Source organism: Mus musculus, chromosome 10 (genome assembly GCF_000001635.26).
Source record: "Mus musculus strain C57BL/6J chromosome 10, GRCm38.p6 C57BL/6J".
Classification (NCBI taxonomy): Eukaryota; Metazoa; Chordata; class Mammalia; order Rodentia; family Muridae; genus Mus; species Mus musculus.
The window spans coordinates 4,498,626-4,511,544 of record NC_000076.6 but is presented as its reverse complement, the minus strand read 5'-3'; the positions used below and the strand labels follow the sequence as shown (position 1 = coordinate 4,511,544).

At 43.6% G+C, this 12,919-nt stretch overlaps 1 protein-coding gene across 3 annotated transcripts in view; it reads right to left on the bottom strand.

Annotated features, from left to right (window-relative positions):
- The window catches only part of Ccdc170 (coiled-coil domain containing 170), an 81,984-nt gene that overhangs the window by 52,954 nt on the left and 16,111 nt on the right, over positions 1-12,919 (bottom strand). Inside the window, exon 1 of one of the 3 annotated variants that reach the window (NM_001195672.2) lies at positions 1,626-1,673. The exons of the other annotated variants lie outside the window; for them this stretch is intronic. Within the exon in view, the coding sequence (NP_001182601.1) occupies positions 1,626-1,673 (48 nt within the window). Of the gene's footprint in view, positions 1-1,625; positions 1,674-12,919 lie in introns of those variants that run through there. 3 annotated transcript variants of the gene reach the window in all.

Genomic DNA, 12,919 nt, shown 5'->3' with positions numbered 1-12,919 from the left:
GACCTTTGACCTTTGGAAGAGAACCATGGCATGTGCACAGGGGCACTCCCCATCAGTGAACACACACATGAGCACACACACACACACACACATTAAAATAATATCTTTAAGTTTCCTCCTACTTAACTCAAATGCTGTCTGAAGCAAATCCTGCCCAGAACAAAGAGTCAGAACGGGGTCGTTTAGAAGGTTCTTGCTAATGGCTGCAGAGCAAGTCTCACTGTTCTTCCAAATCTGGTGCTGATGGGCTGCTCTGTTTCTCCTCTAAGAGATCACATGACTTGACTGTAAAAGGGCCCCTCCTTCCTACTGATTCATTTTGCCATTTTTCTCAATATCTAAATCTTTCTCAGGTCACAAAAGGGATGTAAATTCGCAAGGGGAGAAACAGGATGGCAGACATTTGCAGGAAGGCCGGCCTGGCCTGGGCAACTCATCCCAGCTTCCCTTTTGTTTTTGTTCGTTTGTTTGTTTGTTTTTATATGTGTATGTTTGGCCAGCATGGAAGCCTGTGTATGCCTGACTCCTGAAAAGGCCAGAGAGGCTATTGGATTCCCTACAGCTGGAGTTGTAGATAGTTGAGAGCTGCCATGTGGGTACCAGTAACTTTCTCAGTTGCCTTTGTCCAGCATTTTGCAATATCAGTAAGAACAACTAAAATAGACATAGAGCTATACCCAGCTCTGTGAATTCCCCATGCCCTATGCTCTTTACAAAAGATGTACATGAAAAACCACTCTTTTTTTTTTTTTTTTTTTTTTTTTTTAAGGAATGTGAGAGAGGTCACAGAGAGGAGAATTTCATGGAATATCCCCTGGGCCTCAGAGGACTCCTCAGTAAAACCACTAATGACAGCCAGAGATGACTGGACTACCACCAACCACTCTTGCTTGGTATAATCATGACCCCCCGAAAGTCATCACACAACCCAGAACTGGACAACAAGCATTGCCATGACCTGTGTGTGGCAGTCCACAAGATGCCAAACAAAGCTCTGGGACACTCAGTGACAGCTAGTGTTGGCAGTCACAACACAGTCAAGCTGGCTAAGCACTCCAGGAAGAGAGAGCAGGAGAGGCTGAAGGGGAGCTCTTAGGGCAGGATCACACCCTGCCAACTTCCTCAGGGATTCAGAAGGGTCCCACTGATCCTCACCATCACAGCTGCACTTCCATCACGAGGCCTCGAGGGACAGAGTGCCCTCAGGACAGGTTTCAACCTTAGTGTACAGGACCACCAACTGAATAAAAATTGCATTAGAAAAAGAAGGTCCCCAGTGGCTAGGATTTCTTTCAGTCACAAAGCACATGACATTTAGCAAGTGCTATAATTACTTTGGGTTTTTTTCCTCCTTCTAAAAAAAAAATGTGATGTGCCCCCTGAATATAATAGTAATGTGAGATAGTTCAGAAATAGAACTTTGTCTTAGTAGGTCCTGATCTGATGAAGATCAGTACCAAAAGTATTAACATCTTCAAGTGTTCATGGGATGGAAGAATGTATTTTGGTTAAAACGGGGCTACCAGTACAGTGTGCTGCATGTAGCCAACTTGCCCGGCGGAGACAAAGCCTTGGTGTCAATATCCTACATCCCAGAACAAACACGGTCAGACCCAACAGCTCACCTCGCTAGCTACACCTTGACAACTTTTCCCACAAGTGCACAGGGACATGTGGGAAGATGATTAGCACCCTGAAGCTTATAATAACAACAAAGGAGGGGCAGGTTGTCAAAGCAATGCAAACTTATTCACCTGACAATTATTAAACAAAGACCTTTCTGAACTGTAGAACCCTATGAACTGGGAAGTGAGAGACAGATTGCTCTCTTACTAGGTCGGGGCATTGTATTGTCTCTAGGAAACATCACGAACGAGAAATTAGAAAGCCACAATGATGCTTGTGTTCATAACCCAGAGGAAGGAAAAAAAAAAGTCACTGTTTAACTACATCTAAGACAGTGTCTAGACAGGGGAACAGCACACAGGCACTTGATAATCCTGACCTTCAGGAGGGATGCCAGTATTGACCGTGGGGCAAGGGTACAATGGTTTAGTTTTATATCATTTATACAATTAAATATACATGTTTAAATGCTGGAAAGAAACACTATGGGCTGGAGAGATGGCTCAGCGGGTAAGAGCACTGACTGCTCTTTTAGAGGTCCTGAGTTCAAATCCTAGCAACCACATGGTATCTCAGAACCATCTGTAATACAATCTGATGCCCTCTTCTGGTGTGTCTGAAGACAGCTACAATGTACTCATATATATATATATAATAAATAATTTTTAAAAAGAAAAAAAAAGAAATACTGTGGTTCTTTCCATCACAAGGCTAGATTTTACTCTCTTTTTTTATTATAATTTACCATATTTTCCAGTCCTTCACAAGAACTGTGTGTTCCTTTCATATCCTCTGAGAAGTTTTTTTCCTTTTATTGAACGACCATTTGTTTTCTCACGTAATGTATCCGGATTACACTGATCCCTTCCCCTCCGCTCCTCCCAGGTCCTTCCTGCCTCCCTGGATCCACTCCCCTTCTGTCTCTCATTAGAAAACAAACACGCTTCTGAGGAGTGATAAAATATACCGAGATAAAACAAAGCTAACACATCGGAGCTTGACAAGACATGAGAGAAAGAGCCCAAGAGAAGGCACAAGAACCAGAGACCTGCTTGTCCACACACTCAGGAATCCTGTAAAAACACCAGACTGGAAGCCACGCTGCATGCCCAGATGGCCTGGTGCAGACCCGTGCAGGCCCTGTGTGTGCTCCGTGCGTGCTGCCTCAGTCTCTGTGAGTTCACGTGAGCTTTGCTCCTGTGGATTTAGAGGGCCTTGTTTCCCTGGTGTCCCCCATCCTCTCTGTTAAGTATTTCTTTAAGGGACAAACATAGCTAAAATTCACCAGCCCTGCTGTGCAGTCTTTCTTCAGAGACCACAATAACTAGTAACTGTGACAGCAGAGACTGGAAAAAGGTGACAGCTGGCATTCAGGAGGCTTCTTCTCATCAAGCCCCTCCTGGAGCCCTGCCCCCTTAACCCCTCAACTTTCCCCGTAAGTATTCAACAATCTCCCTTTCCTTCCTTCCTTCCTTCCTTCCTTCCTTCCTTCCTTCCTTCCTTCCTTCCTTCCTCCCTCCCTCCCTCTCTCTTTCTCTCTTTCTCTCTTTCTCTCTTTCTTTCTTTCTTTCTTTCTTTCTTTCTTTCTTTCTTTCTTTCTTTCTTTCTTTCTTTCGGTTTTTCAAGACAGGGTTTCTCTGTGTAGCCCTGGCTGTCCTGGAACTCACTTTGTAGACCAGGCTGGACTCGAACTCAGAAATCCGCCTGCCTCTGCCTCCCAAGTGCTGGGATTAAAGGTGTGCGCCACCACGCCTGGCTACTTTATTTCTTTTAAACTATCTACAGTGGCAAAATTAGGGCCTATCCATTTGTCCTCCCATGAGGACAATTGAAGCCATTAGGTACCACCCAGATAGGCCATGAAGCAATTTTATATTAGTTTTAGAGAGCCAACTACATAAGATTTGATTCTGCTACTGATACTATTATGATAATGAATGGAATTGCTTTGAAGGTGCCTCATAATCTTTCCAAAAAAGATGAGGGTTTTGAAGTTCAGTACCATAAAGTAAAGACAAGCTCACTCATCACTTAGTACACAATGTGCCCAATTATCTGACCTGTGGGCCATGTCTGGGGCCAGTCTTGCTACGACAGTGCCTGGCTATCTTAATGTCCAATGGACAAAAAATAGAAAGAAAAAGAGAGAAGAAAATCACTCCAGTTTGGGACACAAAAGCTCGAAAGCCCATCCCATTCTCCTCTCAGGGACCTGCAACGATCTCCTGTGCTCCTGCACGACACCACACTGAAATAGTCAACTGAGTTACCACAGGTGACTCCATTATGGAATTGCCCCCTCCCTCTCTGTGTCTCCCTTCCTCTCACTCTCTTCCTCCCTCCCTTGCTCTCACATTTTCTTTCTTCTTGTCCCACCTCTCTCTGTGCCCCTGTCTCTCTGTGTATCTTTCTCTGTGTCTCTATCTATCTGGCTGTCTGTCTCTGTCATCTCTGTTTCTGTCTCTGTCTCTGTCTCTCTCTTGTCTCTCTCTGTCTCTGACTCTCTGTCTCTGTCTCTCTCTCTCTGTCTCTCTCTGTCTCTCTGTCTCTCTCTGTCTCTCTCTGTCTCTCTCTGTCTCTCTCTGTCTCTCTCTCTCTCTCTCTCTCTCTCTCTCTCTCTCTCTCTCTCTCTCTCTCTCTCACACACACACACACACACACACACGTTTCCAGGGCTGCTCTTAGATACTCCCTCCTGCAGCCCATCTTCCCCTCACCAGGAAGGTTCTTCCTGAAGTCACAGCAAATGGATTGTCTTGAAGAACAAACCTTCCTGCTTGATCACGCCTCTAGTCCACAGACATCTATCTTTTTGATGCTATAATATGACATTGACCTGAAATGTACTGGCCACAATTATAACTGTCCTGAGATGGATGGCCCATTGGCTACAAGTTGGTCTAGCTGGTCTAGTTAAAGTTTGATGTCAGGGCTCTCCTGAGCCTCCTGCTTTTCCCCTCTGCTTGCACTTGGTCTCTGGGGTTCATTTATACCTAAGGGGACAGCCCTATGGATGTAGGACTTAAAAAAGCCAGTCTGAGTATCTGCACCTTAGCAGATAGAGGCAAACTTCAGAAGATATTTCTGCATGAAGTCAGGGACCAGCCCATTTTACATTACCTTCTCTTGAAATACTAAAATTCTAATTCAATGTACCCACTGAAAATTTTCTAGAGGGGCTGGTGAGATGGCTCAGGGGTTAAGTGCACCAACTGCTCTTCCAGAGGTCCTGAGATCAAATCCCAGCAACCATATGGTGGCTCATATCCATCTGTAATGAGATCTGACGCCCTCTTCTGCTGTGTCTGAAGACAGCTACAGTGTACTCATATATAAAATAAATAAATCTTTAAAAAAAAAAACAAAAAGAGGGTTGGTGAGATGAGTCAGCAGGTAAGAATACTGACTACTCTTCTGAAGGTCCTGAGTTCAAATCCCAGCAACCACATGGTGGCTCATAACCACCCATAATGAGATCTGATGCCCTCCTCTGATATGTCTGAAGACAGCAACAGTGTCTTTCTTCCTTTCTTCCTTCCTTCCTTCCTTCCTTCCTTCCTTCCTTCCTTCCTTTCTTCCTTTCTTTCTTTCTTTCATTACTTTTGGTTTTTATTTAAATTTATTTTAACTAATTCATAAAAAGATAACAACTGCACATCTTCATGGAATACCATGTGATATTTCTTTTTTTTTTTTGATATTTCTTTTTTTGTTGTTTTTTTAGTTGGTTGGTTGGTTGGTTTTTTGAGACAGGGTTTCTCTGTATAGCCCTGGCTGTCCTGGAACTCACTTTGTAGACCAGGCTGGCCTCAAACTCAGAAATCTGCCTGATTCTGCCTTCTGAGTGCTGGGATTAAAGGCCTCCTGAGTGCTGGGATTAAAGGCGTGCGCCACCACACCTGGCTATGTGATATTTCAATACATGTATATGCTATGTGATGCTCAAAGCAGGTTAAATATATGTCTCCTCAAACATTTATCATTTAATAGTGAAAACATTTGAAGGCATCTTAAAATATATGGTATTGTGTCATTGTCGGTAGAAACACCAATGTTTAAAGGCCTCTCACAATTCCCCAGAGCTCCTTGAAACTATACCACCAATCAAAGAAACTTGTGGTTCTAGCTGCATATGTAGCAGAGCATGGCCTAGTCGGTCATCAATTGGAGGAGAGGCCCTTGGTCCTGTGAAGGCTCTATGCCCCAGTGTAGGAGAATGCCAAGACCAGGAATGGCAGTGGGTGGGTTGGGGAGCAGGGGGAGAGGGGAGAGGATAGGGGATTTTTGGAGGGGAAACTAGGAAAGGGGATAACATTTGAAATGTCAATAAAGAAAATATCTAAAAAAAAAAGAGTGTACCTATTTATAATAATAAATCTTAAGAATAAAAGGAAGAAAAAAAGAAACTCTTGTAGAACAGTCTCCATATGATGCTCTGCTGAAAACATCATGCTGTGAGCAGCAGCCATGGTCACAGACACAGACGTGCCAACCCCTTCCGGTATGTGCTTTCAGGGTAACTACTCCTGTAGTGCGTGATAATAGACACCACTGTAGTCACGATCCAGGAACTATCTCCATTCGCTCTCTACAATGACCCTGTGAGTGAGGGCTGTCCTTAAAACACCACTTGAAACTGAACAAAGCGAGGTCCAAAAAGAAAATTATATTGGCAGATCCTCACAAAGCAAACAGTAGTGAGATGGGAAAAGGTTAGAAGGAAGATGGGGGGGGAGAGAGAGAGAGAGAGAGAGAGAGAGAGAGAGAGAGAGAGAAGAGAGAGGGAGAGAGAGAGAGAGAGAGAGAGAGAGAGAAGACAAACTACAGGCCTACAGCCAGGGTTGCCTTTCTGTATGCATAATTAAAAAATGAATATAAGTGTACTTTATGAACTTATACACTATGGCAGTCAAGTGTGTTCTCCCTGCTGCTAGCCCTTCTAGTTTCACACAAGGTTTATGGTCTATAACATTTATTACAACACGACAGCAGACTGTTGTACACCCATAAGATGAGAATCCAGAAAGCAGTTGGAAGAACCAAAGTGACCCTAGTGACAACCTACAGACATTTGTTCCTAACCCACAGCTCAGTGTAGTCTTCACCTCACTGAGGAAACGTGTCATTGCAACAGACAGAGCCCACTACACAAAATCACAACCCATCAAAATGCAGAGCTCTAGAGCCCAGTCCCAATGGACTCCCTCACCTGAGGCTCGGGGAACTTTGCAGAAGAGGGGATGGGAAGAGGGTTAAGAACCTGAGGAAACAGGGAAATTGCTGTGAGACTGCAGCTTCTAGTAACATCAGAAGCCACACCCATAAAGTCTCACCAACATGGCACCAAAGCGTGAGCTGAATGACACCAGCGAATGTGCCGACTGCTTGGGGAAGATGCCATGAGGCCTCCATTCTACACAAAGAACTGTAGGCAACTGAGGAAAGCTGAGAGCAAGAGAGGTGTTCTTCCCCAGACAAGAGCACACCAGTTTGTTGTACAAAGCCAAATGGTCAGCCCTAAAACATGTTATAATTGTATTTGTGATGGTTTGCATATGCTCGGCCCAGGGAGTGACAATATTAGGTGTGGCCCTGCTGGTGTAGGTGTGGCCCTGTTGGAGCAGGTGTGTCACTGTGGGGGTGGGATATAAGACCCTTATCCTAGCTGCCTGGAAGCCAGTATTCTGCTAGCAGTCTTCAGATGAAGATGTAGAACTCTCAGCTCCTCCTGCACCATGCCTGCCTGGATGCTGCCAGGCTCCTGCTTTGACGATAGTGGACTGAACCTCTGAACCTGTAAACCAGCCCCAATTAAATGTTGTCCTTTACAATACTTGCCCTGATCATAGTGTCTGTTCACAGCAGTAAAACCCTAACTAGACAATATTAGAATCTCAAAAATAAAATAAATTTAAAAAATCAAACAAAATCTACAAGGCAAAAAAAAAAATACGGAGATCTCAAAAGCATACTGTTTTAAAGTGAACTAGACAACAAAGCTAACAGTATCATACCTGTTCAAGATTTATTTATTTCCTATTTTATGTACATGGGTGTTTTGCCTGAGTGTGTGTCTATGTACCATGTTCTGCCCCTGGAGGCCAAAAGAGAACATTGGATCCCTTGGAACTGAAGTTATAAATGGGTTGTGAGCTGCCATGAGGGTGCTGGAAATTCAACCCAGCATCTCTAGAAGGGCAACCAGCTGAGCTATCTCTCCAACCCATTTAGTTTTAAAAGTACATGCTAAACAAGATAATAACTTTTCTCTAGGTACGAATGTGCAAAGTATTTCTAACGGTCTAAAAGACACCCACTAGAAAAAAAAATACTTACTTTTTAAGTATTAATTACTGCTACAGAATGAAGGAAAATGGCCAAGAATAGAAATGATTTTCAAAGGGAGCAGTTGCAACTTTGGTAATATCCAAGAGCCATAAAGGAGAATAAATCACTTTTATCTCTTTGTCTACCAAAACTCGGCACAATGCCCAGTGACGTACACGATTTACTCTCTTACCGACCAGTCTCAAGTAGACTTAACTGTTTTTAAAGGGATGAACTTTTGTACTAAATGTCTTAAGGAAGAGACAGGGGAACGCATGCTTAGGAGTTTAAGACACTAAGTTCTCAGTTATCATGTGCCAGTCTCCAGAGGCGCCACAAGTGCAGTAGTTGCATGTTTTGTTTGGGATTTTAGGTTTTGTTTTTTCTCTCTCTGTGTGTGTGTGTGTGTGTGTGTGTGTGTGTGTGTGTGTGTGTGTGTGGTGTGTGTGTGTGTGTGTATGTGTGTGCACTCATAGAGACCTGTGGTCTGTGTCATGTGTCTTCCTTAATCAATCTCGACTATTGTTTTGGGGACAGGTCTCTCCTTAAACCAGAAAGAAACATCAGTTTGGCTAGGCTGTCTAGAACCTGTAGAGTTCTACCAGTCCTGGGATTACAGACACAAACCTTGGTACCTGGCTTTTTTTAACATGGGTGTGGGGTCCAAACTTGGGTGTTTATCCTTATACAACCAGCACTTATGTAATGCATGGTGTCCATCGTCTTAGTCTGGGGGTTGGGTTGGGTTTTGTTTTGTCTTCTTGGCTTTTGGAGTTCTCTTGAGAACTCCAAAACTCAGGTAGCCCAGTTTCGAGCCCACTGTGTAGCAGAAAATGACTTGACCTCCATAACCTCTTCCTCTCTTCTTCTTCTCCTCCCCCTCCCAGGGCTAAGATTCCAGATGTGAGGTACCCACGGCACCCTACACACCCACATCTCCCCACCCCGGCTTCTTTGTCTCCCCACCCCGGCTTCTTTGTCTCCCCACCCCGGCTTCTTTGCAAGATCTTGCACCTTAGAGTGCACAAAGACAAGGCAGAGGGAGGGCAATGGAGTTTGTGGAATGCATTTGTGGAACAGGGACAGTTTGTGTCTGCTTCTGAGGCAGGAGACTCACAGCTAAGAGATGAAACATAAATAATGTGATAGCCAAAATATGAGTGTCCTAGAGACTCAAAATGGTAATTGAGTGCTTTTTTTTTCTAACCACAAAAAGTCTCCAATGAACAAGGGAAAACCAGACAAGGGAAAAAACAACTTCCTAAATAACATGTGTTGAACTAAACCCCAGTTTTCTCTTCCAAATAAACCCTTAGCACAGCCCAAAGAAACCACCTTACAACATGGTTGCTTTGTGTTTTCCAGCAATGATTCTTCTGTTGGGAGAAATGTACTGCTTCCCAGACACAGCATCTCCTGACGGCAACAATGGCTCCTGAGAACCATCGGGAACTCAGGAGAAAGGGGGAACATAGGAACATGCAAGCGGATAGCCAAATAATTTTAAACCTTCCTATAAGAATTCATGCAGCAAAACACCCATGGAAGGAGTTACAAAGACAAAGTTTGGAGCTGAGATGAAAGGATGGACCATGTAGAGACTGCCATATCCAGGGATCCACTCCATAATCAGCATCCAAACGCTGACACCATTGCATATACTAGCAAGATTTTATCGAAAGGACCCAGATGTAGCTGTCTCTTGTGAGACTATGCCGGGGCCTAGCAAACACAGAAGTGGATGCTCACAGTCAGCTAATGGATGGATCACAGGGCTCCCAATGGAGGAGCTAGAGAAAGTACCCAAGGAGCTAAAGGGATCTGCAACCCTATATGTGGAACAACATTATGAACTAACCAGTACCCCAGAGCTCTTGACTCTAGCTGCATATGTATCAAAAGATGGCCTAGTCGGCCATCACTGGAAAGAGAGGCCCATTGGACACGCAAACTTTATATGCCCCAGTGCAGGGGAACGCCAGGGCCAAAAAGGGGGAGTGGGGGGGTAGGGGAGTGGGGGTGGGTGGGTATGGGGGACTTTTGGTATAGCATTGGAAATGTAAATGAGCTAAATACCTAATAAAAATGGAAAAAAAAAAAAGAATTCATGCAGGCCAGGTGGTGGTGGCGCACGCCTTTAATCCCAACACTTGGGAGGCAGTAGCAGGCAAATTTCTGAGTTCAAGTCCAGCCTGGTCTACAGAGTGAGTTCTAGGACAGCCAGGACTACACAGAGAAACCATGTCTTAAAAAACCAAAAAAAAAAAAAAAAGAAAGAAAGAAAGAATTCATGCAGATCTGGGATCATTGGCATTCTATAATTGTACTTGTGGACAGTGGTGACTGACCATCTGAGTTCAACCTCAGGATCCCACACAGTTAGGAAGAGAACCAACCCCCAAATGTGGGGGATGGCATACACACACATGCACACATAGACAAATATGTAATAAAAATTTAAATAATATTTAAATAATACATGGTAAGGGAGAAGATTCACAATAAAATGTTTAGTTATTTCTATAGTTTATTCCAGAATGAGTCAAATTGAAGACAGATGTCAAGCTCCCTCCAGGACTGTACTTAGCAACTGTCATGATGTAGCCAGTGAGTGACAAGTGTCCTGAGTACACTCTCTAGGGCAGAGGCGTATGATTCAGTTTAGGGAGGGAGTACATGTTGCTGAAAGGTGGGTCCACCTTCCACTAGACTTCACCTGACTCCACCCAGGACCCACATCCTTCTCTCTACAGGGAAGAGAGAGGAGAGGCAGCTGTGAATTCAAAGCAGGTAGCCGAAGCTATCCTCCTTAGTTTTAACTGTCAACTTGGTATAACCTAGAACCATCTGAAAAGAGGGAGCACCCAGATTCGATTAGCCTATTTCCAAGTCTGTGGGGAACTGTAATCATTGTTGGTTGATGTGGGAAGGCCCAACCCACTGTGGGGTTGTGGTTCAGAGGTTTATAAGAAAGCTGACTGAACAAAGATCCAACAAAGAAAGAGAACTTCAGACCAATTTCCCTTATGAATACCAATGCAAAAATACTTAATAAAATCCTCTCAAACTGAATCCAAGAACACATCAAAACAATCATCCATCATGAACAAGTAGGCTTCATCACAGAGATGCAGGGATGGTTTAATATATGGAAATCCATCAACGTAATCCACTATATAAACAAACTCAAAGACAAAAATCACATGATCATCTCCTTAGATGCTGAGAAAGCATTTAACAAAATCCAACACCCCTTCATGATAAAAATCATGGAAAGATCAGGAATTCAAGGCCAAAACCTAAACATAATAAAAGCAATATGCCGGGTGTGGTGGCGCACGCCTTTAATCCCAGCACTTGGGAGGCAGAGGCAGGTAGATTTCTGAGTTCGAGGCCAGCCTGGTCTACTGAGTGAGTTCCAGGACAGCCAAGGCTACACAGAGAAACCCTGTCTCGAAAAACCAAAAAAATAAATAAATAAAAATAAAAGCAATGGGGGGGGGGGGATAAAAAAATAAAAAATAAATAAAAGCAATATACAGCAAACCAGTAGCCAACATCAAAGTAAAAGTAAAGAGAAGCTGGAAGCAATCCCACTAAAATCAGGGACTAGACAAGGCTGCCCACTTTCTCCTACTTATTCAATATAGTACTTGAAGTCCTAGCCAGAGCAATTTGACACCAAAAGGAGATCAAGGGGATACAAATTGGAAATGAAGAAGTCAAAATATCACTATTTGCAGATGATATGATAGTATATATAACTGACCCTAAAAATTCTACCAGAAAACTCCTAAACCTGATAAACAGCTTCAGTGCAGTAGCTGGATATAAAATTAACTCAAACAAATCAGTGGCCTTTCTCTACACAAAGGATAAACAGGATGAGAAAGAAATTAGAGAAACAACACCCTTCACAATAGTCACAAATAATAATATAAAATACCTTGGTGTGACTCTAACGAAGTGAAAGATCTGTATGACAAGAACTTCAAGTCTCTGAAGAAAGAAATTGAAGAAGATGTCAGAAGATGGAAAGATCTCCCATGCTCATGGATAGGCAGGATCAACATTGTAAAAATGGCTATCTTGCCAAAAGCAATCTACAGATTCAATGCAATCCCCATCAAAATTCCAACTCAATTCTTCAACGAATTAGAAAGGGCAATCGGCAGATTCATCTGGAATAACAAAAAACCTAGGATAGCAAAAACTATTCTCAAGGATAAAAGAACCTCTGGTGGAATCACCATGCCTGACCTCAAGCTTTACTACAGAGCAATTGTGATAAAAACTGCATGGTACTGGTAAAGCAACAGACAAGTAGACCAATGGAATAGAATTGAAGACCCAGAAATGAACCCACACACCTATGGTCACTTTGAAAGACTCCGAGAGGAGCCCCTCGCTCAGGCCTCAGGACAATAGCGGACACCCAAGAACTCACGACAGACCGAGCTTGTTGCAAACCACATGAGGCTTTATTCGGGGAAAGCCAGAGCTCTGGGGACGACTCATATCCCACGCAGGGGTAGAGGAGTCGTCCTCGAGGGGAAAGAGTTCCCAGTTTTTATAGGCCCTCAGGGGGGAAAGGAGAAGGGGGAGAGTAGGGGATTTCCAGATCTAAACAATGTCTATTCTCAAGAAATGGGTATGGGAGGGGTACAAGGAAAGAGTCTAATGAAGGTGCAGCAATGGGCACACACCTGATCAGAACATTGGCAGACACACAGGTTCAAGGAGTGGCCAGAGCATTGTGCACCTCTATTTTTTTAAATCAGTGAAGCTAGTTCTGCTAACACTGACGTCTATCTTGCCAATTTCAGGGCTTCTGTGTCCTTTTACATTCTGCCAGGATCTTTCAACTTGATCTTTGACAAGGGAGCTAAAACCATCCAGTGGAAAAAGACAGCATTTTCAACAAATGATGCTGGGACAACTGGTGCTTATCATGTAGAAGAATGTG